The sequence below is a fragment of the Haliaeetus leucocephalus genome, unplaced genomic scaffold (genome assembly GCF_000737465.1).
Source record: "Haliaeetus leucocephalus isolate CR32 unplaced genomic scaffold, Haliaeetus_leucocephalus-4.0 Scaffold339, whole genome shotgun sequence".
Classification (NCBI taxonomy): domain Eukaryota; kingdom Metazoa; phylum Chordata; class Aves; order Accipitriformes; family Accipitridae; genus Haliaeetus; species Haliaeetus leucocephalus.
The window spans coordinates 847,975-875,110 of NW_010972775.1; the positions used below are offsets into that span (position 1 = coordinate 847,975).

The 27,136-nt window shown below is 41.6% G+C and overlaps 1 protein-coding gene across 1 annotated transcript in view; it reads right to left on the bottom strand.

Annotated features, from left to right (window-relative positions):
- The window catches only part of MYO9A (myosin IXA), a 153,589-nt gene that overhangs the window by 55,018 nt on the left and 71,435 nt on the right, over positions 1-27,136 (bottom strand). Inside the window, 2 exon segments of the mRNA XM_010571563.1 lie at positions 11,637-11,771; positions 22,402-22,518. Coding sequence (XP_010569865.1) covers positions 11,637-11,771; positions 22,402-22,518 — 252 coding nt within the window.

The window sequence follows — 27,136 nt, forward strand, 5'->3', positions numbered from 1 at the left end:
AAAAAAAGACATTCAGGTTCTTTTAGAGTGCAGCAGCTCCATATTTTCATTTAATTATTGGGTGAGATACTACTGATTGCTCTCCAGGTGAGCTGTATAGCCACCACGAGCAGATTAATGCTTCTAATCGTGCATTTAGAAACAATTCAGCTGCCCCGACCACGATGACATTGGCAATATGTCAGCGTTGGCACCACATGTCACCGAAGGGACTCATTCTGTCAGCGCGAGCGCTATCACTTCTCAAATGCCGTCACCCAAATCAGAAGAGGGTTGTGTTGCCATAGCTGCATCAGCACACTTGCTGCAGCAGCCAGGTCAGCAAAATTGCGTAATGTGGATTTGGCCTCTCTGACTCAGCTGAAGCTCAGGAGAGAAGGGGGTTAGTGACTTAATCTCTTCTCTCTTTAGGGGAAAAAACCCCATATATATATAATGTACTTCATTACTGCATTCAGTATTTAGAAAGATGTGGCTAAGCAGGGAGGTGGCTCATAAGAAAAGGCAATATTAGTCTGAGTTTTTTTGTTTGAAAGGGGTGCTTTTTAGAGCTTAAAATGCTCATGCTGACCTGAATAAAACACAATTTGTGATGTTCAAACATTAAAAAAAAAGATATAAAATGTGGATCCAGACTTTGAAATGCATATCCTCAGAATATGAGCATAAATCTTTACTGAATATCACACAGCATTATCTGAGGCATATCAGCATGTAAAATTGGGAGTACCAAATAAACAGAATGTGGCAGAATATCCAACATTTTTACATACGAAAATTAAAGGAACTCTAGTAAAGAGACAGCTAAGCACTATTAAAGAGAAACCCTGCCTGCCTACAACCGACCCCAGAGTATGTACACTGCTTATGCCACACAGAAAAACGAATTTAAGATTAAAATATGCTTGCTGAGCATCAGGAAAACCTTCCCAACTGGGACACAAGGCTTGATGGAAACCCTACTGCTAGGAACAGAAAACATCCATAATTTTGTATTTGAATGTGTAGAGAAACAAGTCCTGTTATCTTTATCGGAGTGTTGAATCAGTTCTGTTATCAGGACTTTATTTCAATATTAAGCCAAACAAACACGCTCTAATCCCCAGCAGAATTAAAGGTTTATATATCTTGAGTGGGAGAAAATATCCATGAGCCCAACAGCATCTTGGAGGTACTGGAAAACATCTCTACACATCCACATGCTCTATTATGAATTACACCATATCCAGCCATGGTCAACAGCAAGAAAACCCAAATGCTAAAAAGCATAATTAGAGAACAAAGCATTAAATATGATTTTTAAGCTCACACTTATCTAGCGTATTGTGCTCACTGGGGGCTATTGCTCCCCAAAATCATGTGGTAAAATTAAGAGGTGGTTGGAAGAAGTGATCAGGAGGTTGAAAAATTTAAGAGAAGAGGAACATGGGAACCCAGAGAAGAAATAAAATAGGAGATATGTGAAAAAAATACAAAATAAAAAACATAATAAGTTTCCCATCTGTCTTAAAGCACAAAACTGAGGGATTAGGAAATTCAAATCAAAAGACAGTGAAGATTCAGGCCTCAATACAAAGATGTGGGTTTTTCCATGATACATGAAATTTGTTGCCCTATCACGGGATATGAAAGGTAAAAAAAATTGCCACAATTTAGAGGTCTGGAGGGTGTTGGGCATCCGCCCACACAGCTTGCAAGCTAAGAGCCATGAAAATACCTTAGCATTTCAGTGCCCAGGAGGCAGATGTCGTATACCACAGGGATATTGCCATTAGTAGCAGTGAAAATTAAGAAGCAGCCCCAAAAAATAACATTTAAAACCCCAAGATAGGGATGATGCTCTCGCCTCTTTCCTGGGGATCAGGCAAGGCTGATGGTAAAAAGAGGGGTAAAACGTAGCATACAGTGCTGTTTCAGCTTTTATCAAGTCCAGCTAGGAAATTAAAGCATATTAGAAAGGAAATGGAAAACAAAATGGTTAATTGTTTGCATGGAACTGCATGCCAGGGAAATACGGCATTTTCTGTTTCCCGAAAGCATGGCAATCCTTGCTTCAGAAATGCTCAAGTAAATCACAAGAGCAAAGGAAAACCCTTATCGGCTCATTCACCTCCTCCCAGACTGAGCTAGATAAGCCCCAGGAGTTTATCTGCCCGAGCCTTTCATTACCAAGGCATAGGAAAACCTTGTTTACACAATGAAAATTCCCCAAATAAAGTAGGAAATCAACTGAAAAATCCTTTTTTCCAGCGTAGCTCCACACGGGAGCACTTCTCATTGTGTTCCCATTGTAAAAACTCATGCAATCCAGAGCCATATGCTTCAATGCGATTGATAGGCAGATACTTTTGGATGTCTAAATGTATATATTTTGCCTGAAAAATCCATGACTAAACAGAAGGGTGTGAAATTCCTCTCTTCTTGACTCTAACACTGTCTGCTTCAGCTTCAGGCAGCGTTTGCAAAGTGAGAAACTAGGAATTAAACCCCCTTCCATGTCTCTCTCCATTCCTAGCTGACTTCCCCAGCTTAAAATAATCTCAAAATATTCTTTAAAAAGTATTACAAGTCAATTTGACACCCACAAAAATATAAACCTTCGCAAATACAAGCTTAGAACCACTAAACCCAAGCATATAAATTGTTTCTCTCTTGATTGCTTATCCAGTAACAAGGTACCATCAACCTTGCAGGTGCTGATGGACAAAATATAAATAACGTCTCAAAAAGCTCAGTTCAAAAAATTAGAAACAAAGCCATATTTCACAAACTATATTCAAAACCTTCCAGGAAAGAACATAATATTTAATGGTTTAAAAATTACATTAAAATAGGTCGTTGTTATATGATAAACTAAAGGAGCTAAACCTTGTAAAAGCTCCTTTCTGGATACATCCGTATATGTATATATCCTAAAATCCATCTTGGAGAGCTTGGGAAAGCTTTTCCAAGGCTGGAAAAGGCAGAAAGACATGGGGAAATCTCTCCGTCCAGGAGAGATCCACCCAGGATCCATCCATCATCCCATGGAGGATTAATTGCTTGTTCAGCAAATGCAGGCGGGCATCGTGAGTCAGTCCCAGCAGAATCATCCCGGCATAATGTGATAATTAAAATAAGCTTGATATGATAAATCCTTGAGATGGCAAAACCTTATTATTAGAGAGTTCCCGAATGAACGAGACCAACGTCTGGTTTGGTGCTGGTGCTTATGTGCTGCAGACGACGCAGATGCCTCGAGTTCCCGACATCCCTCCAGAAGAGGATGCCAAGGCTGACGATGCAGACACTTTCATTTATGAATAAGGTTTTTTATGTTTGTTCTCACTTTAAGTAGAAAAGGAATTTATACATGCAGCCATATATATAAAAATATATTTATTTTTTTAATAATGCACCCACAGACACAGTATGTATAAATACGTATCCACATGCTCTATAAACACACAATCTATAAACACACAATCTATAAACAGGTTTATAAGCCACTCTATTTTAATGACACCGTCTGGCAATGCAGGGGTTCTGATAAACATCTTTCCCCTGCATTTCTTCTACCACCCGGTTTTAAGTTGTAAACCACTTACGGAGCATTGGCAGACGGCTTTGAAGCAAAGGTGCTCCTTGAGATGGTCTCCTTCTTCGAGGTGACCATTTCAGCGGCTCCTCAGTGAACGGCAAGTGAATTTGGCTTTATTTTGAGGCTGATCCTTCGCCCACTGACAGTCTCCCATCTGCTTTATGTAAGCAGCCTGAGACTTTAGTTTATTGTAATTTGGATTGTCCATCATTAGAGAAAGTGTGGGGATTCAGCCCAGGGTTTTGTGCACATGGCTGTATGAGCTATGCTGGCTCTGCAGCATCCATCTCTAAGCTCAAATCAGCTCCCTACGCTTCAGTGGCAACAGCAGGTTTCAGTCATAAATTATATTTTGCTCTCAAAATGGGGAAAATTGCTTTTGCATGATTCAGCTGGCAAAACACACCTTGCCACGATCCCGTTCACTCCCTTCACAGCAGCATCTTTCTTCCCAACCTGCTCTTACAACAGCCAGAAGTGTGAGCCTAAAGATACTGCATGATCAGCTGGCAGATTAATTTCTTTAATTTCTTGCTATCTAAAATAAATAGGAATAGAAATATCTATCTATCTATCTATCTTAGTGCAGTCCTTGCAAGATGTATCAGGCTTAGACCACCTCCACCATGGTCATGGTCAACACCAGACTGGTCCTCCAGCCTAAATGTCTTCCCTTTTCAGTCCCCACTCCAAACTTGTGTCAATAAATACACCTGCTCCCGAATCCTCTCTCATTCATTCACACTTACAGTGGGCTCACAGTACTCTCCATTATATATATAGTTGTCTTATGCTACCCGTATAAAATCTTGTTGCCGTGCCAAACCAACTGTCCAGGCAGGAGTTTTGCACATAATGAGTGGAAGAGCCACGGTCAGGATGGACCATCCAGTTCTGCTTCAATATGACATTTTTTCAGATGGGTTGAAGTATTTTAGAGGCTTTTAGAGGTTTTTCGCTCATCTTCTTGCTTAAGAAGAAGGGAGCTCACATTGCACAATGCTGTCCTATGAAAATCCACCAACATGCATTGAGGTCTTTTATTTTTAAAGAAAAGCTGTTGTTCACAAGTATTTTTTGCTGAAATAACAAAAGATTTCACCATTACATCGTTGCCTAGTTTAGCTCAAACGTACAGTGCATGTGCAAGAATTTCCCCATTACTGTAGTTCTGGACTATGACCCAGGGCTTGGCCCTAAGGGACCAGTATAGAAGCATCCTAGATCACCCTAGAGCACACCTAGTGCTCTCCAAAGCAGGGTGTGCACTGGGGTGCGGGAAGAAAATACTTTTTATACCATTAATAAATAAAAATTAGTGTTTATTTTATCTTCATCTCATCCTTTCTTAATTTCTAGGTGGGGGGGGGCTTCATAATGTACATAATATTAATACATCTATGTAATTCGGAAAGAAATAAATATACATGTATTGGATTGCATCTCAGGAGCAACTCCCAGAGGAAAGTCAGGCTCAGCATTCCCAGGACAAACCCAACCCCAAGGTGTATGTCTCCAGCTGGGTTAGAGTGACAGGACTGTCCCCTGGTACAGTCCATACTCACATATATTTAGCCAATATATTTGAGTAGGAGCCACGATCAGCAAGAAAACATCATCTAACTGGAAGAAGTCAAGGAACCAGCTCAGAGAAGAGGAAAGAAGGGCTCAAGAGATGACGTTGACTTGGGAGAGGGATAACGGCACCTGGAGGAAGGTATCTGCAACTTGGAGAGCTCCATCAAGGAGCATGGGATGAGGGATGGAAGAGGGGATTTGAGTGGGAGAACCAAGGCAGTTTGGGGAGGACACGGCACTGCTGCAAGCAGAGGCCAGGGGTGCACTCAGATGCTGTGGGATGCTGTACGGGATGCCTGGTGACATTGCCCTTAGCTTGTCTGGCTCACAAAAACCATCAGCAAAGGCCAAGACATCGGGACAGAACTGAGATAATCCTTTTATCAACATAACCTTTGCTTTTGCGTGCTACAAGACAATTTCTAAAGCAGCCCATGTTCCTAAGTCACTATTGCAAGACTGTCCCATGCAGGTGATGAGCAGAAGGGACTGTGACCATCATACTCCTTCTCCTCCCCAACAGCCACGTTTCCAACACACACAGGAACACCAAGTGCTCTTCAGATCATCTGCATCATAAACCACCTCCAACCCACTGCTTCATTAAGGAAAGGACCGTATCAAACCCACTGACCAAAGGCCAGGCACAGTATGAGGTGGTGACAACCACGTTGAACCTGCCTGTTCATCTCACCAGCTTTTTGCCCAATTAATTCTTCTCTAGCACAAACATGTTTGTTTTTAATTAAAAAAAAAAAAAGCTTGGACCTTCTGTTGTCCATCTCCCAAATCAATTCTGCTTTTCCTTCTCTTTCTCCTAGGCAAAATATGAGCTTGAACCTTAAAATTACACATTACCCAACTTGCAAATAGGAGTTTTCAGTACATTTATCTCAAGAATTTTATGCTGTCAACCACAATTATGATATTTTCACAAAAGCTGGGCTTCACAGATACAGTACTTCTCTGTACTGAGCTTAAATTAAAGGTCAGGGAATCAAATTAAAAAAACACCAAAGCAACCCAAACCTGTTTCTTTTGGATACCTAATTCTAATATAGAAAAGATACAGAAAACCACACAGTCTTTCACACCAGCACATCACACCAGGAAAGCTTTCTAGAGTATTTTCTAATGATATTTTATGCATGTTTTCTAATTTGCCTACCTAGGATGCCACTACACAGATTTAAGAATACTACTTAGGGGTAGTAGTAGGGGTTCATATATTATATATAGCAGGGAGGTTGGAACTAGATTATCTTTAAGGTCCCTTCCAACTCAAACTATTCTATGATATTATAGTATATATACATAATGTAAGATACTATGATATTATATGTTATGAACGTTCATCATCTGGAAAAAAAAAACAAGAACAAGAGGGTGGGAAACAAAGCCCCCTCGGACCCAGCCCCGGCCATGCACCGCCCCAGGAGGGGAAGGACCCAAGTCAATGCTTTGGGGGACTGATGATGACCAGAGTCATGTTTTATTTCAATCCTATAGTTTGAAATCTTCCTATCCTAAAGATAACATTTAAACAACTCTAAGTATCCTTTTTTTGTTTAACATGAGTTACGTACACTAAACATCCTTTTTTCCCCCCCAAATGTGAGTTATACATGATGGCAAATTGCCAAATAATAAATCAATAACTTGTGCAGCTTGTTATTTCTCCACATGTCATATGGCACACAGCTGACGGCAGCATTTTTTGGAGGGCATCTGCTCTCCCATCTCCAACGAAAACACAAATTTGAAGCGAGCCTCCCAGTCCTCAACAGTTGACTTATGATAGTTGGCTTTTGTCTTCAGAGGCAATAAAAAGGCATTCACACCTAACCAGAGTGATGAGATACAAAAAAAACCCCTTACTAGAAGAAAGGGAAAAAGTGCTCCAAGCAGTAGGAGAAAGACCCTTTTTCATAATTTATTTTTAATTTATTTATTTGAAATTTTCATTATTTTTTTTCTCTAAATGGCATGGAAGGCTGCTGGGAGACAGAGCAGCACAGCCTGAGAAACCCTGCATATCCAAGATGCTTTAAAATATCGCAGGCTTTGCAGTCATTTCTAAATGAACAGACTAAATACACCACCTATCACCGTGTCCTGTGACAAATCAATGCTTATTTTAATTAATTCACTCCCGCTGCGATGAACAAATTGTTATAACGTTCATCATTTAGTCCAGACTGTCAGATTTCTCCACCTATTACACAGGACCAGTAAAACCTATACACCTTCCTAAGTATTTATGAAGCTTTAGATGGCTGAGCAAACATTTCATAGGACGTGTTATCTGTTATCTTTATGAAATTAAGTTTTTCTACCTGAGCAGGCTGAGGTTTGCTGGCTGGGACATCAAGCTCACCAGGGACCCCACCAGAAAACAGACTTTGCTCAACACCTGAGCTCATGCCAGTTGATCGCACTCCAAATAATATTTCTAATTTTTTTTTTTTTCAGTCTCAACCTCAGTTATTCATCATTTTTTTTAAATAGTAAAAGGATGTCCTCGAAATGGAGCTTTGGCAGGTAACCAAAAGGTAGAAAATGGAGTAGAAAAGAACTTAAACAGCAATGCCTGTGGGATGGAAAGCTATGGGATGACTTCTCAACCTTTGTGAAGCATCAGCTGAAACAGGGAAAGGTGGGTGGGGGTAACTGAAAAGCCAAGCATTGGATGAGCCTGAGCAGGGATGGGGGAAGATTGGTGAGGTCAAAGATGACAAAGTTTGGAGAATGGGATATATAAAAACCTGTATGTCTGGCCCTCAAACTGTCAAAGATCTGGAAACTTGGAGGAAACTCATATCATGGGTGCTAAGTTACTGGTGACCTCCAAACTATACCTTCATAGACAGCAATTATTTCGTGCAATGCCCTAAATTGAAAAAAAAAAAAAACACCAACCCCAAACCCCACAGTAAGTTGCAATGCAAAAATGTTATTTTCCTCTCCCAGAAGCACCTGGGTGTTACCTGAACATCACGGCAGCTCTGGGCTTATCTGCTCTGCTTGAGGAGGACACAGGGATGGAGCAGCCGCTGGGGAACAGAGAACTGCCACCAAGATGTGATGCTCTGATAGCACCTAAAAAGTCCAAGGGGTATGAGGACATCTCGCCTGAAGTCACCAGCCTGAGGGATGGATGAGACCATGCTGTCTGGAAGAGCTAAATGAGTCTGCACTTTGCGTGGAGCCTGGTGAAGGACACCCCATCCTCCTGCCGCCCAGAGCAAGCACTGCGTCAGGCAGCAGTTGCAGCCACCAGCTACAGTCCCTCATCCAACCTCCACCCCATATGCCTGTAAGATACACAGTAAGGAGAAAACCACCCTTGCTACGTGGTGGGGCAGGCTGTATTTTAGTTACGATTCCTGCAATAGCAATCCTTCTAGATTAAAAAATAGATAGTTACCGGTCTGAATCCAAGAGTTTGTCTATACAGATAGACCAGGATTTATGAGCTTGGGCTTTACCAGCTGGGTGGAGTTTGCCTTTCTTGTACTCTTCCATCATCTGCTAAAACATATTCCCATGTATCATGAATCATCAGTAAATCTTCCTTAGCGATCCAGAACAGTTGGTTTAACAAGAACGTGGTAAAGAAACATCAATAACTGTCTTTATCCAAGGCAGAACTCTAACATTTACCATTTTTTGTCTTCTCCTCCTATTTTACTATAAACAGTGGGCAGAGATGCATTATCCTTATTCCTCATGGTTGGCTCAAAAAGAGGAGGTTGCTATTGCAAAGACCTTTGCAGACTCTCGGTATGCAGCATGACAGCAGCTGTATTTATAGGAGGCATCAGGCTGAAGCCAGACTGCCTGAGGATGCCTCGGCTGGTTGTTTGTAAACCACTGGAAATAGCATTGTCTTCAGACAGAAGGTTTAAAAAAAGATTCGCAAGGCGCATCGTATTAGATTTCACAAAGAACAAAAAAGAAAAGAAAGGTTAAAATAATCCCACGCTTCTGCTAGATGACTTTGTGGTAGGTATTTTGGTTTCCATAACATCAGCTGTATACCACAGTAACAATTACATCATGGTTAAATACCATTCTTGCACACAAAATCAATTACAATTTTAAGAAAAACCATTAGCAAATACTTAAATTTGTCATATCTTTTAGCAGAAGCGTCCAACTATCTCAGCAATCTGTCTTTAGCCTCCTGCAAGCTTTGAAGATACAAGAAGCCTATCTCCGGATGCAGAGGAGGACCCTTCCATTTCAGATACTCATCACCAATAACCCCACTTGTTTTTCAGCCATGAAGACATCAAATAAACCCTTGTAAAGCCACAAATATCTCAGCTTAATCCACAATTTAAAGTCATATAACTATTTTGCCATCTTGAAACACAATATGAACTACCTAGTCTTAATTTGTAGACTGGCAACTATCACTAAAAAGCAGGTTAATCTTTGGGCCAGCTAGGAAGGAAGGATATTTTGAAGACCCAAGATCTGAATATGTATTATCAGTTTTCTTTCCATCAAATCCACTCCTCCACATGCAGCATGTAACTCCAAGAAGAGGAAAAGTAAATGATTAAACCATACAAATAATTCACCCAAGAATTAGTGCTCATGCAGCTGTACAGCTTATTTATATTTATAGAAAGCAAACTACGTAGAGATGACCGTATTTTCCACCAGCAGAGCTTGCAGTGCTCCAGCCCTAGACGGATGATGTGCTCTGGCATTAAGAACTGGAACAAGCCCTTTGCAGTTGGATGCCTCCACAACTACTCCTCTCATCCATACAGCAAATACTGAATTTAATGACTTCATGTGCTTGACAGATTTATAAGAGAAAGCTAATTAGGTCACTGGTTATAAGCTGGTCCAAGGAGAATTACAGATTGCTGCAATCAGGAGGTCTGCATATACCCTGGGCTCGGGGAGGAGCACTGACCTGCTAAGAAATCCCAGCCCAAGCACGGGAATTCCCTTACGGATGACAGCATCTCAGCTTGCTCCTGCAAAGCCGGTGGAGGCTGCCGAAACCCAAGCGCCCCGAAATCCCACCTCACTGAGGTATCTCTCTCCAGCTTTCAGGAAGGGTCCTCCCTCCCTAAGTCTCTTCTAGAAAGTGTGTCAGTTACCTTTATAGAAAAAAATAGCTATATTGGCTTTGCAATAGTCTTTTAGTTTGCCTTTTTATGGTGGATAGTGGTAAAAGGGACCTGTTCCTAGAAATACAGACCCTCTTGAGTAGGGTGCATCAACATACAAAGATCAGTTAAAAAACTGAAATAAAATGGGTTTGAGCAGTTCTGCTCCACCTTCTTGACCAAAAAAAAAGAGAGAGTTAACAGAGAAGCATCAAAATCTAGAGCAAACATCCCCCAAATGATCCACTCAGGGCTATACTGCTTATTTTTGACCATCCTCATATTCAAGGAGATGCCTCTTTCTGACTTTTCAGATCTCATATAACACTGGAGAGGGCCAAAATGAAACTATCAGGGTTTATGGGAAGGGCTGGTTTAATTCTTTGATCTCAGCTGGACTCAGGCCGCAGAGCAGAGCTCATCAAATACTAGCTCTACCGAAACCAATGATAAGGAGGATTTCCCTTGACCTCACTCAAAGAAGAATTTCACCTGAAGGGAGGGCATGCAGACTGGCCTTAAAAAAACCCAAATGTTGAAGGTCTGTAATATATTTACTGTATTATACAGCCCAATTATATGTTGTGCATCCAAGAAACAACACGTACTTTAGCAGTTTTCTTGTCCTGCTTGTTGTTAGATAACAAATGATGTTTGGAGAAGCCTCCTCCCATTCTAATTAATAGACTATGCCATCTTGTCCTATATGTTACCTGCTAAATTATGGCCTATATTGTTGTTATCTCTCTTACAGTACATTAATTTGAGGCTGGAAAGCGACACCCAGACTTAACAAACCTAAAGCAAAGCTTAAAGTTCAATCTTTCCTAATCTGCTGTGGCTATCGGAGGTCATAAGGATCTCAAGTCTGACCTTGCAGAACACGTATGAGAGTGACATTTCTCCTCCCACCCCACAAATTAACACTGGAAAGCAAAAAACCACTAGAAGATTGGGGTGGCATTTTCAACACTGATGCTGAAAAAATAACTTTTATGTGATATTAAATTACACAGTAGCAAGTCCAGGCAAAGGCAAGAAAGAAATTGCTTATGGATGAGCCCTCTAAGCATATGTCAAGGAGACAAAAGGGCAACAGTTAAGGTCTTCATGATGTTTGAGAATACTTGTATCCCAAAATGTTTATTTAAAACCAGCAAATCTCTGGCTGGATTTTATGTTACAGGTGGCAGCAAGTCATATGGTAAATTAGAAGTTAAATTTGAATAATTCAGTGTACGCTCCTTAACATAAAGGAATTAAAGGGACAATTTAAGAACTTTATCAGTGCCACAAACTCATGTCAACACTCATTGGCATCAGAGAGTAAATACTTCCAGACCTACCTGTTCAAGTTTAAAGATGTGTTGGTTAAAGTAGTGCTGCAAGCGCTCGTTGGCGAAGTTAATGCAGAATTGCTCAAAACTATTATTTTCATAGTCTTCAAACCCAAAAATATCAAGTACTCCAATGGATAAAGTCTGCAAGAAAAGTAAGAATGAGGATTAGAATAAAATCACATAAAAGTAAATGGATTATTTGTATGCAGTACATAATCAAAAGCATACAAACAGAATTAAACATACTTAATAGCAGGATGTATTGTGTTTGTGTGGTGGGGTTTTGGTAGCAGAGGAGGGGCTGCAGGGGTGGCTCCTGTGAGAAGCTGCTAGAAGCTTCCCTGGCGCCAAGTCGGACCCGCCTCTGGCCAAGGCCGAGCCCACCAGCAACACTGGTAGCACCTCTGGGAGAACAGATTTAAGAGGGGGAAACCTGCAGCGGGGGAGGAGATTGGAATGTGAGAGAAACTCCTCTGCAGATACCGAGGTCAGTGAAGGAGGGGGAAGAGGTGCGCTGGAGGAGGGGATGCCCCTGCAGCCCGTGGTGAGATGGCAGGCTGTCCCCCTGCAGCCCACGGAGGAGCCCACGCCAGAACAGGTGGATGCCCCCAAAGATGGCCATGACGCCATGGGAAAGCCCACGCTGGAGCAGTCTGTGCCTGAAGGACTGCAGCCTGTGGGAAGGACCCATGTTGGAGAAATTTGTGGAGGGCTGTCTCCCATGGGAGGGACCCCACACCGGAGCAGGGACCCCAACCCCCATTCCCTGTCCCCCTGTGCCGCTGGGGGGAGGAGGTAGAGAAAATTGGGAGTGGACTTGAGCCCAAGAAGGAGGGAGGGATAGGGGGAAAGGGTTTTGATATTTGGTTTTACTTCTCATTATTGTACTCTGACTTGATTGGTAACAAATTAAATTGATTTGGGTTTTTTTTCCCCAACCCAAGTCTCTTTTGCCTGTGACCGTAAGTGGTGAGTGATCCTGCCCCGCCCTTGTCTCAATGCGTGAGCCTTTTGTTCTGTTTTCTCCTCCCCATCCCACTGCAGTGACAAGGAGCAAGCAGCTTCCCAGTGCTTTGTTGCTGGCTGGGCTTAAACCACAACACAGGACTTTTAATTTTTACTGTAATTGTTGATATTATGCCATCTGGAAGACTTCACCTACACCAGAGAGACAACATGTAACTTTAACTATCTGGACAGATGGCCTTTTTCTAAAAAGAAAAAAAAAAAAGTCCTTTTAAAGTTGTTTCTTGGTTTGGGTTTTTTTTTTTATTTATAGACAAATTAGCATCTTTGAAGAAATCTGAACCCAGATCCAAGTTATTCTGTTGGATCTAAGACAGTATTTATCTTTGAGGGAGAAACAGGGATAGGGTTGGGAAAAAAAGACTTAAGTCGTGAAGACTGTCCACAGAAACATGCCTACAAGGTGAATAGAGGGTGTCTAAGCAAACATGCTCCAGTTGGAAGCCTTCTGAAGAAACACCTGCATGGCAGGGGTTTGCACAGAAATAATCCATTGCAACAAAGGAAAATAAGTCTGGTCAGAAGTAAAATAGTGTCAAATATAAAATATCCACCTTGCATATCAGATGAATGTCTTCTACTGAGAAATGTAACCCAGACGGACTGATTTTTTGAAATATTGAGTCGTTCTCGCCTTACTGAAGGGGATGTAAAGTAATGCAAAAAATAGTAATGCTACTGAAAAACAGGGCTCAAGTCCATCCTGAGTCAAGTTCCCTCATAATTAAAAACTTAGACAACAGAGCTGTTGAGCAAATAAAACAAAAGCTCCTTTTCTAACCTAATGACCCAAGAGTGTGCTTCCCCAGCCTTCTGTACCTTTTGAAGACTCAGCTACTGCTTGCCTTGAATGAGGGTCTCTGGGCAGGGAAGGGAACCAAGCTTCTTTTCTGATGGATGCTGTCCCAGGGCCCCGTCCTCCAGCACAGCCATCCCAGCCCCTGCCACCAGGACACCAGAAATGCTCTACAAGACCAGCCCAACACTCCTCCCAGCCCAGCATCTCCAACCATGGCAGCAGGATGTCCCACCCTGGTGTGACGGATGCGCTCCTCATGTTTGAACTAACTGTACTTTGGTCCAGGACGATGCTCAGCAAGTAGGCCTAACCGAAGTTAATCCTATTGTGTGAGGCTATTAGTGAGAACTCGGCACCAAACCCAATAAAACCAGTCAGGCTGGAAACTGGGCTGATAAGTCACTGAAACCGCATTAACACAGCAGAAAATGTGACTATAAATCAACTACTTTACACTAGAAATATCTGCAGCCATCAGGGTCCGTTGAGCTCTCCCTCCATAGCAGCTGGCTGTGCGGCGATCTCCCCTTGAGCAGGGATGCCTCTCAAGGTTACCTCTCGAGGCTGAGAGATCCATTACCTGACACCAGACGTTGATGGGTTGGTAAGTGACATTTTTTGCACGCATGTAACATTTAAGATACGTATAGTAAGTTAAGCAATAACCTTTGTATCCCACACTAACTTTAAGTGTAGTAAATAGCAGAGTATTGACCGCCAATCCATCTGTAGTTATTAAATATTTTACGTACCTAAATTTACAGATTAGAACTCAATAAACTAACTACTAGCTCAGGTCTAAGCATGATCTCTGACTCTTCTCCTGTGATATACCTCCTGTGAGGTATGTCAGCATGGCTCTTCTGCAGTCCATCACCCTCTTCTACCAGCACCCACAGTTTTGTGGTGAGGGAGATGGAGAGGCACCTCTGTGCTCCCTTTAGTTCATGGACAAGAGATAGGTAAAAAAGGTACCCATCCAATTTTTTTTTGGAACCCATTGGCACTATGATCCCTCACAGCCTTTCAGGCCAACTTCTAGAAGTTCATGATAGAGAAGGGTTTTCTTTTACTAAACCCACACCCCATAACATAAATTGCAGGATTTGGTGAGTTCCAGTTCTAAATTGCCTTTTTTCCATCACTTTGATGATTTTGTAAACTTTAACCATACCCTACCCCAGCCTTTTCTCCAAATTGAAGAGCCAAAGCCTGTTTGGTCTTTCCTCTAACCTACAATGACCTCTTGAGACGCTTATCAAGACGTGGGTCCACCAAGGTTTTCTATGTCAGCAAAACGAGGCCAGCACTGCTACGAAGTCACAGCTTGCTTTGCAACCTTCTGGCCCCCTCATCTCCGCCCAAACCAAGTCCTCCCCCCCCATACCAGCCAGGCAAGGGCTGGCAGTGGACCCCTGGCCACATGTATGTTGGCGGGCAAGCAAGTGCAACCCACCGCTTCCTGGCTCAGACTATCCTTCCTTCCCTTAGTGGGAGCAGAAACGTGGACCTTTCTCCTTCATGTAGGTACTGGTTTTCATAAAACTTGAGTCCTCTGCCTGTTGGATGGATTTAGTAAACCCAGGGGAAGACAGACATGGGGATGTGACAACAGATAAACCTCATCGACCCAGGGAGCCAGGGTGAAAAGCTTAAGTAGGTATAATTTTTGCTGCAACTTCCAAACCTGTATATGACTGTTCTGTTTAATTAGTTACAAATAAAACTCAGACTGTGTCCACCTAGCAAACCTGTCGTCATCAGAAAAGGAGTGAAGAGCCTAAAGGACATGGGCCCAGAGAGCTCCACCAGCAGTATGTTAGCAAACCACACTCTGGGGTCTAACCAAAGCCATCTCACTTATACACAGGCTCTGTTCATACATTACAATTAATTAAATAAAAATATTAAGAGAAGCAAAAGCATTAGCACTGGTCAAATGAACCAAACCTCAAGCAGGGAGGAGAAACACCCCGTCCTCTCCACCTCAGAAGAACCTGACAGCTGCCACATACCCTGGTTTCAATTTTATTGGTCTTATCTACACTCTGGATTTCATAAGACTACCTTCCTAAGACTAGCCTAAATCCCCTGCCAGAAATATAAACGAGAATATCCACATGTCTCTCTAAGCTGCAGTTCATCTGTTTTCAACTGATCACATAATGTGGGAGGAAAATATTCCTTCTGTGCTCGACTCCTGACCAGGGAACCACCTACGGCTGGAACAGACACAGCTGCCGTGGGCAGAGCAGCCACCCGGCTTGTGAGTTGAAGCTTTGTATGATACAGACTTTGGCTATCAGAACAAGTGAAAACACAATAAAAAAAGCATATAAGCACAACGATAAGACTCTAACCCATTTTCCCAAGAGGTCTTTGGCTACTTTATCCTTCGTCCAGGCTCTTCTCCCTATTCCAGGGCCAGGCAGACGCTACCTCCTCACCCCCACCCATGCCATGACAAGGATGACTACTGAAGGTCCTCGGCCAGCTTCCCAGAAGTTCGTATCACTTGGCAAAACACCCATGAGAAACAGCTATTTGACCAGCAGACGGAAATTGGGAAGCCACCAGACCAAGGACTGAGCCTGGCAGAGGGATTCACTCTCATTCACTGCTTCCTGGCGGTCAAGCATCCTTCTGCTTGTCCAAATGAACGTGGCAACCCTTTTGTTCACAGATACATTCATTAAACAACAGCCTAACAAGCAGTAATCTTCAGCTTCATCTTTTTTTAAACAGATTTCAGTAAGAATTCTTCTTAAACAATTTGTATAATTAGCAGCCCATATTTTATCTATGTTATACATGCAAAAAGCGATGATGGAAACAGGACAAAGTGACTTTTTCTTATCCACGACACTGATGCTCCATTTGCATCGCCCTTGTGTAAGCCCCAACCACACCACCACTGTGCCAGCTTCTCCCTACAATCCACAAGAGCTCCCTAAAATTACCCTAGATAAGAGTCCCTATTGCACTGCATAAAAACAAGACTTAGAAGATAAAATGCTCACACTTCCAGAATCCTTATGGAATTACCGACACTAGCTTTCACATGTGCCGCACTGATGCTTTGTGGAAATAGTTAAGCCCCTGCCACGAGTGAACGCTTTAAACTGAATAAGGTTTTCAAGCTCTCACAAACATAATAATATGATATAGCTGAGCATAAAAAAACCTCCCCCTTTTTTTCAGTGCTGGTTCATTTACTGTGTTAAAACTGCTACAAAATATATTTTAATATGTGCGTGTAAACACATTTATAAAGCAAAATAGAAGAGTTATCTATAGAAAAAAATGGCTATTTCAGGTACAAAAGAATCCTATTAAAAATATTATATTTTGAAGTTATTTTTTAATAATTTTTTTCTGACACCCAAAATTAAGCTCAGACAGGTAAAATGCACAGAACTAAAAAAAATAATAATTAAAAAAAAAATCTGTATTTTACAAAATCCCTGCAGGTATCAAACCGCACATACAACATAAGGATGGCTAATTCTGCCATGGTTGTTACACAGGGAAAACCACCATTTTTCTCCCATCACTGACTATGTGGATAACTCCCATACACCTCCAGAATACAAATTTTAAGATGTGGGATTTTTTGCAGAGTTTCAAGTCAGAGAAATTAGGGCAAAGCACTGTGGTGAATCAGGTTGTTTGCCCTCTATTGCAGGAGGCAGCATTGCAGAGTGTCCAAAAGAAAGAGGCTAAAGCATGTAAGGTGGTAAAACTTTTAAAAATGAGAAATTGGGAATTTATGGCTATTTTTCCGCTTTCTGGCCAAAAAATCTCATGCTATCTACCCAAAAGAGTTATATCACTTTTTCCATTACAATGCAGCACAAATCTACCAGTACAGAGTCATTCCTTATAGCAAAGGGAAAAAAATTACTTCTATTGAGATATGCATAAATGTAATTATTTTGTTGAACTGCCTGACAAAAGCATATAATCTGGCTGTTTTTAAGATTAAGTTTGCAGTACAATATTTAAAGAAAATACTCAAAGGAATTTTACATTTACAAATCTTCTAATTCTTCAGTTTCAAATTCATACTTTGAATGAGCGCCATAAGGAAATCATACAAAGATGTAATATAATTTAGACCTATACTAGGCAAGTCTAGTTTATGTGTTAATGGTGTTCCTTTATCAAAACTAACATTTACAATTAACAAGTATGCAACACGGACAAGCCTGCAGCAGATGACTGTATTACTTTGTATATCAAATCTATAGCAAAATTCCTATAATTAAAAGTGTACATCTACAAGGATTTTTAAAATTTGGGCGAACCCTGGGTTAGTAAACACTTTCTGGTTGTGATGATAAAAAGTGACCTCATGCTTTTCTAAAAATGTCACAGCTATGACATTTAAACACCAAGCATGAGTTTTAAGGGCTTTTGGCAAACGATCGTCTCGAAGCTACGTGCTCTCCAATTCCCAAACCACCAATAAATAGCGATCGTTGGAGCTGATTTATGTCACCCCAAATGCACATTGGTGATGTCATTGCATCACGGAGGTATATTTTGGCAATCACAAATAGGTCTGCTTCAAATTCGGGGGGGGGGGGATTTTTTTATTATTATTATTATTAAATTTTTTATCTGTTTTAAAATTTTTTTAAATTACTTTTTTACAATATGCCAATGCCAATACTATAAAAAACCCCCACAAACCAACCCCAAAAAGCACCACCACTAAATCTAAAAGGACTACTCCAATCTACATCACCACAATATACACAATGACCTGTTATATAAAGTGAGAGGCAGTGATTTGCTACACCTTTGGAAGTTGGGACCTAAAAATAATGAACAGATGTGCATTAAACATGTTGCGTATTCAGCAATTCTTCCTCTGCTTCAGGTCTGATAGCCAAGAATTAACTAGATTAAGTTTAAATGAATTTTCTTCATGGCCATTAATTTAAATGAACTTTTTTCATGCCCATGAATTCGCATTCACCATCATCACCACATACGCAGCACCTCATCTGAAAACAGCAGCAGGGTTATTTAGGAAGAAATTAAGACACTTCACAAGAACCAAATGGGAAAAGCTTAAAAAAAAAACATTGGAAGAAATGCCTTTTGGCCCACCGCGACCTACACTACATCATCATTTTAAGCAACGAGACGGACTTCTAACAATTCTTAACCTAATTTATGGAAGGGGAATTAAATAAGAGACTCTATGAGGTTTAGTAATCTAGTTCTCAAGAGGAGGAAAAGTCTCTGACCTCATTAATAAAGGTCAAATTTCAGTTTGTAGGGGATCATCAGAACATAAAAGAAGCTAAAAGCGAAAGAGAGAAGACCGAGGAAAACGGAGTCAGAGTGAAACTGATACACAGCAGCACTGCTATGAGCATAAAACAAGCTGTATCAAATAACTTACTCACAACTTGGTTCAGAAATAATATGCTACAAATCCTGTCAGCAAGCAAGATAAGCCAAATCCCACTGTGTTTTCCCAAAATAATTCACTGTATGTTTAACTAAATTTGGATATCAAAGGTCTGATTTACATCTTTCAAATGCTTGCTTGAAAAACAGTGGAAGAACAACAGCCGGGTGCTTATTTTTTTTACCCAGCTTCATCTTTTGATCTTCTCCTTACTGCCGACAACAAATAAACACACATATTGGGATATGAAAATTGTGTCCATTCCCATTGTTACAGGTTCTCCTGGGGTTTGGACTTTGTTAGGATCTAGATCTTCTTCCCACCTATCGCCAAACCAGCTAGTCCACCAGCGATTAAATAGGCCTAACTAGCTATAAACAGCCTCCTTGCCAAATACCGTCTGTACCGATGAATATTATATCCACCACCGGTTTGGTTGAGCATCAGTTTTGGTGAGCGCGGTTGTCCCAGGTGGCTGGGGCAATGCTGCTTTGCCCCAGCAAAAGGACTTCATCGGATGCAGAGATGGCTGCACATGTTTCCACAGGACACAGAGCGGAGAGCAAACCCGAAGTTCATGTGTGTGCCATACATCCATCCATAAGTATATGTTGTCTTCTGCAACCTCCAGCCTTCATGTCAAAACCCTGAGCTACCACAACCAGGCAAATACTTTCATATTCATTTTTCTCATCAACTTCAAATGCAGTTCTCTTCCCATATATGCTCTGAATTCAGATGGTTTTGAGTCTTATTTTACCTCTGCATAACATGACTGTCATATAAAAAAGCCCTCTGCCAAAAACCCATCATCTGACAACCTTCTGAACCTTCATAACCTGTGGGATTATTTCAAAATGTATCTTAAAAGTCAGAGAAATATTGGTGGCAAGTGTGGACTGGGATTAAGTCAGGACATTTGCTCCAGGGGGAGTCGCATATTGCTCACCCACTGCAAACTCAGGAGTCAGCAACCTTTTGCAGTGAGGTGCAAGACTGTATTTTTCTTTCATAAATCAGAGACTCAGTGTGTTTAGGAGATTTTTTGAGGGAGCTGATAGATACCAGCAAGTTGATGTCATCCAAGTGCTGAGATCTTGCTTTGCAGCCAGGACCTATTCCCAGGGTCCACAGATGCCCCTGCTCCCAGCCCATCTTCCAGTTGGTGTTGCCCAACCTCAAGACCACATATGGGAGGTTAAGAAGAACCTATATCCTCATCTGGGGTTTCTCCAGGCATGAACTGAAAAGGATTTCAAGAGGATTGTGAAGTGGTAGGAAAAACCAAATTAATCGGCATCAGCTCTGTTCCTCCAGGGCAGAGAAGGGTGGTAATTGCTGGTTGGTGTCTCAGCAGCAGCCGCAGAGCCCAGGATGCCCTCGGCCACTTGCTGGCAGTAACGTTATTCCTTGAGGGCAAAGGAGCAGCTATTCCCAGCCCTGCCCGGTCCAGGCAGGCACTTCTCCTCCCTCTCTGCTAGAAGGAACCAAGTCGGGGGCTAAAAAAAGGGGTGAGGAGGTGATGCTGTAGAACAATTTGAGAGAAAATTGGCTAGTCAATGTTTAACGAAGCAGCTCTGTGCAATGCACGTAAACTCTCTTCCTTAACCTCTCTACCTATAAAACAGGCAGGATTCATGCATTTTCATGATTTCTGGGGGACTTGTGAAAATCAATCAATGTTCACAGAGGACTCTGAAAATAAACCTAATTACACTCCTCTCTCTAGAAGTATATATTTCTTGGTATTTTGTGCACTACCTTCCTGTTTCAGAAAACCTGGCCCGCATACAGCCCAGGACTGCCTTCCTGGATCTCGCCACTGGTACGAGCCTGCACGTTCCTGCATGTTCCTGCAGCTCCAGGTCCTGGGCATTTGCCAGCATAGGCGGATCTCCTCTTGCGCAAGGGCAACACGGTGCAGCGCTTGCTGCTTGACCTGGATCTTATTGCTACACTGTGCGATTTTGGGGAGGGGGAGGAAAGGCTCAGAAAACTGGGAATTGGGAATTTGTGAGATGATATAGGGAGACGGGCAAGGGGAAGATGGTTACGCTGCACAGGAGTCTTGGCTGGAGGAAGCAGAGGGTTAACATGCAGCAGCGATGCTGGAAAACAGCATGAATTTGGGTTGCTCTGGCTCTTACCTGCTGAGATTTGAGGTTGGGAACCAAAGTTTAATGGCCCATAAACACCTATGGTTGTGCCCTGCTATTACAGACATGCTGACTAAGCAAGCAATAGTGTCCTAGTCTGATTTTGTATTTAAATATTATGGAACAGATATTTAGAAAAAAAAAAAAAATCACTGGATCATTAAAAAAAAAATTATTTAGTATTTGAGATGCATTTCCTTATCAAAACAAATCCACCTTCTTTGCTTCACCAAATACACAAGCAGTGGGTCTTTTTCCTGACAGCCCAGACAAAACTTTTGATGACTTGGAAAAAAAAATCAGGAGAGAACACAACATTTTTGGTGAAATATTAAACAGAGCGAGAGGAAGCATGTGCAGTCAGAAGACACGCTGGATGTGACCCACTTGAGCAACCTTTCTTGTCAGAAAAGCATATTACCAAGTTTTCTACGCATGTGTTTATTTCCAGTCTATAATTACACTCTGCAAGCATGTCTGTGGAGTTAAATAAAGGACTGGCTACACTGTAAGCCTCTGCAACTCTGGTCCTATGGCATAATTCAAAGGTAATGTTAGCACTTAGCAAAACAGCGGCTTCAGCTTAGATATACATCCCCCCCCCGCAAAAAACACACGCTGCTGGCCCATGCCCAAAATTTCCAAGCCAAGGGTAGCTGTCGAGCTGCAAGCACATGCATGCATGGATGCATCTGTACAGCCGTGCTTTTTGGGGTCAGCGTTCCCCTGCCGCGATGAGTGTGGATGAATACACAAGAGGTTTTGGAGAGTATGGCCTGGATTGCAGCACCCAGACCTTGCTATCGCAGGAAACATCATGTCATCCCTTCTATCAGTTCTTCAGGAACACAGTTTGGCACTGCGCCGGCTTTGCTCTTCCCATTATAATCTTTTTTCCCCGTAATATCACTTTTCTGCTCGTTATAGATGTGCTATCTCAGTACCTACCGACACCACAGCTTGTTCACCTTTTCTAATTATTTTTATGGAGCAACTTCATCAAAACACCTCACGTTAGCAAGATTTCCTTTTTCCCCCCTCAATTATATATGGTCCTATAGTTTTACATACAAGGAGAAAATTTATTTGGCATTGCTCCTGGAGGAGGTGGGGGAACAGGCTTTTGTGGTTACAACAAAACCTCTTCCCCAGTCACTTTGAGGATATATTATTCGAGGTGCTTCACCCCTCCCGGCTCAGCAAATGCCACTTAAAATAACAATGTACTCAGTCTGAAATATTAACCAAGGAAAAATTAACCTTATGTTAAGCAATGTGCTGTTAGGAGCTTGGGTAATGTTTTATCCTGTAGTTACTTATTTTAAAAACACAAGAGCATAGCCAAAAGAGCTGGCAAGACACTACCTTGGTGCTTTCCTCCATGTCCTTTGAGTTGAGGAGTGCATGGTTAATTCTGAACACTATCCAGTCGAACAAGGCGCTATACAACGATTTAGCCATGGAGTTTCGTACGGTCACAGCCTGAAAGAGAAAAGAGAAAAGGTGATTGGAAACAATTCCTGCTCTGCGCTAAAACGTGTTTTGCTTCTCAAGCTTCCACGTCCAACGTTCATATTTCTCCCTTGCCAAAGCTTTTGTCTACTATTTTAATTTATGCCGTGTACGCCATCGGTCCTGACGCCATCGGGAGTTGGTTGCAATCCCAGGGCCATGAGATGTGCCCCCTGACTTTGGCTTGGTTTCCTTTTGTGCATTCAAGCAGATGATGCACGAGATCACACCACAAATCCCATCACTGGCATTGAAAGGAAAAGAAATGAAAATACATATATTAAAAAACCTACAAAAAAAAATTAACTTCATCAAGATCCTTGAAGAGTTTATTCAGAGAGAAAGAAAGAGGAGGGTGGACGTTGCATAGCAATGATAGCAAGTGATGTGAAAGCACACGCTGGGGCAGGCAGCGTCTGGTACCAGCAGAAGGGTTACAAAAGCAGAGGCTAAAACCCCTATAGTAAATCTGTAAGCGTTACTGAAAACTTGATGTTTTCCAGGTACTGCCAACTGGAGCTACAAATCATAGCAGGCAGATTCACTGCTCCTCTAACAGCTCTCCTAGAAAGAGGAATAATACCTCTGAAGCAGGGCCATCCCCACCGCAGTGTTCTCAGCCACGATGCAAAGAGATTGTTTGACCAACAGTGATGAAACCCAAAATCAAAGGAGGGTACCTGGGCTGCACTTTCTCAAACATGCATGCTTTGGGACAGGCACGTACATACATAACCATAAAGCAGTAATTCATATTTAAGGGCTATCTTGGTTCTTGCTGCTTGTGATTCTTCCCTGGTTTAAATTATTACGTTGAGTTGGGTTGCAATGCTTTAGTACATACTAATCACCTAAAATCTCATGATAACAGCTGTGACTGTTAAATGTCGGTTCATTTTAGCCACTGTAGAAGAATAAACAAGGAAACAGAAGGTTCACGCCTAAGTATTTTAGTAAAACCTTGAACTACAACAAATTGGTGGCCTGTCACACATTGCCTTGAAATCCTTCTCACCAACCCTCCCTTCAAGGTACATCAACTGAGTGGCCTTATTTCACTGATCCCAAGCAAAAGAATAAAGCTCACGTAGCATCATTTATCTTCTATTAACTTGTTCCCACCTCTTTTTCCTTGAATTTTTTGTGATAGCATCTTTTACTATAATCACATACTGTTCTGCCAACATTTTGCTCTTAACGTGCAATTAATCCCGTACGTAGCCTTGCCAACTCTCCCTCTTGAGTTGGAACAGGAGAAGGCAGTAACACGGTCCATAACTGAGGATGCTTACAAGCTCACAGTCTACATAAGCCTCCGTACGCTGCTAACCATTGCTCGATGGCAATAAATTGCTGTCAGATAAGCCACATTACAAGGATAATTACAAAATATTGCAACAATTAACAAGGAATTACTCACTTGCCCCCAAAAAAGCATTGTTACAAACTGAAAACAAGCGTATGATGAAAATATATGAGCAACAGGACCGAAAGGATTTGTTGTAGCACAGACCAAAACAGAGCTTTTAAAGACAGACCGTGAGCTCTTGAATGTCTGAGTTACAACAAGTGTTGGAAAGCGGCTGGCATTTAGAAATACAAACAGCTCTAGTTTCTAGCAACTGTTTTTTCTTCCCTTTACTGAAGAAAAGGGTTTGGGGAGGAGGGAGTTGCTGGTTTTATTACAAGCAACGTGGGTTGTTTGGGGTTTTTTTTGCTGTTTTTATTTTTTACATTTCCCCAAATATCAGGGAATATTTCAGTGATTAATAGAAAATTTCAAGACTAATTCTCTAACACCATGCTCCATCTCAGCTTATTTGATTGGATAAAGCTGGAGAACAATCAGTGCCACTATCACATGAGAAAAATCAAGTCTCCGGGGAAAGACGAAGGCCCAGACCCGGGGATGTTTCTTGCTGCCGTAATGCTTTGTCCTAGCATAAATCAGCCCAATTAACGCCTCCAACACAAAGGTGTGCAATCAAAAAAACCCCATTTCTATTTAAAGCCAACAAATAACAGCACCGTTTCTTCTATACAGTCATATATGGGTTTATATTGCAGTACTTTTCTTTCCCCCTTTTATTAGAGACTCTAGTGGATGTGCAGGACTTCACTGCTGAATTTTCCTCTTTTTTTCTAAAATAGATGAGGATATCATTAAGCCTGCACCACCCCAGCATTGCCCAGTTTCCTCCAGGGATGTGCAGGGTGGGCTATAAGCCATTGCCCTTCTTCCCAAGAGGAGCTTGGCTACATAGCAAGCTGGGAAGCCAACAGAGAGCTGCTTTCCTTGCTACGCTTGGGACCCAAAACCGTAATCAACAGCCCAGATCTCAAATTCTTCAATAGTTATTTTTAGAAGCGACAGCCATATCATAAGGGCTGGTAGGAAACTCCTGGCAAAGCAACATATAGAGAATATAGAGGGGGTGCAGCACACATACACATGGATCTCATTTGCAAATTTGCTGTCTCCTTATAAGCCAATTTCTTCTCTCTGTTGTACCGACAAATCCAGATAATTCCTCGACAGATGCACCGCTGTAGTGGACTTGAGGTGGTGTAAACAGCACTTCTCCCCACATGATGAAATGCAGTTGGGCCAAAACTGGGATGCTCACTTTGCCTCATGGTATATGCAGTCTCCTCCGGGCAGGATTTCCACAGTGCACACAGCAAAGAAATCTGGTTTCAGACACCCAAGTTTCCTCCAGTGCTGCTAAGTACTATGAGGTCCCACCAAAATGGGCTCTCCAAGCTCAACTCCCCGCGCTGTGATGGACCTGCTTCATGGGGAGTGACCTCCACCAGTGCTGGGAATGAAGTCCACGGTACCCAACGTCCGTGGTACCCAAACCAGCAGCAGTTTTCTAAAATGAGATATTTTTAATTGGCTTGAAGAGTTAAGACAGTACTTTGCCTTCATGCAACATCCATTTATAAAATACCAGCAAAAACATTGATCTATTTTATATGACTCAAGTTTTTGTTTGGTTTTTTTCTCCCATTTCAATGAAGTATTTATTCTTTAGAATAGATCCTGGATGATGTTACATTATAGATAAAGCCCCTCGCTATCCTAAATAGATATCAAACTACCTAGCCTGAGGACCCTCTGGGAATATTATTTCTTTTCAAATTAAGGAGCTGCTGCAATTTCAAGTGTATGATTTCATATTTCCCCCCAAATTGTTGGAATAGTCCACTTTGAAAAGAGTTTTTCCACTTTTATTTTTAATTTCAGCCATTCATCTTGTATTGCCATAAGCCACCATACAGATGGTTTAAAACACTACTAGACCCTAAAATCCTTAAAATAAAAAAATAAATAAAAGAAAACGTGTACAGCAGTTTGTCTCTTTCAATAAGTCTTGCTCTTATTTTCTCTGTTCAACAGGGTAAAGCTGTGGAGGAATGGCAGGGTAAAGGATGCTCAGCCTGTCCAACTGTCCCTGCTGTTCACATCACAACCTGGTGTGCAATATTCAGGATATTCTTGTTGTAATTACAGGCTTGTTATTCAAGAAAGGACCGCACTACGCGCTTACATCCGCTCCCATGCAGCAGAGCATTTAAAATAAGTGCTTAAACATTTGTTCCTGTATTTATTGGGGTATTTATTTATTCCTGTATTTATTATCGTACATGTATTAAATGTGAATATTCTCTGAAATATATAGCATATATTACATATGGCTTGCCTTCAGGTAGTCACCTACAGCTTCTTGTCTCTTCTGCAAGTCTCATTATGTGACATTTAGGCAGATCTGGAATACTGTGGCACTCATCAAACCATTTTTATTTCGCTCACAAAGCAAAATAAAAATAGCTCCCACGACGCCAAAACAAATCTCTTGGGGATCAAAGCGAGCGCAACATCTTGCACACACACAAAAATATTGCTGATTCGAAAGCAAGATAGATCAAACACACTTTAACTCGGTGATTCAGGAAATAAGCTGAAGACAAGGTTTTAATCAATAGGTTTCCTGCTCACCAGGCTAGCAAGTATATATATTTTATTTATTATATGCTAGAAATGCCACTTGTTGAGGTTGGCCTACTTTTACTAAGATCTTGATATAAGATATTTGGGTTTCTTCATAAGATTGCATTGCCAAATTAGTTGACCCAAAAGTTTTCATGATAGGCATTGGATTCAGGCCACCTTAAAAATAGATATACTTTTGGAAACATCTTCTGCCAAAAGGAACAAGGGGAAGACAGACTTAAGAATTAAAATCTCTCTTTGAAGTGTTTTGGAGCAAGGACTTACAGTTTCAGCAGCGACAGCCTGTGTTTTAGAGGCGGCAAAAGATATAATCTGAGAAAACCAAATTTGCTCAAATTAAAAGGCTCTGTAAAACACATTTGTAAGCATTCAGTAGATTCTTAATTCTTAAGATTACAAACTCTCTAAACACATACAAGCACATCTTCCGTCTGCTGCCGTCCCTACAACATCACCACCGCTCCCCACCCCTGGGTCAGGATTTCTTACTCCTCCTGTTCTGCACTCAGCTGAGATTTGAAACTCTGAGTAAAGGTCTTTTTCTGCTGGCATTATTCAAAACAGTTGCTG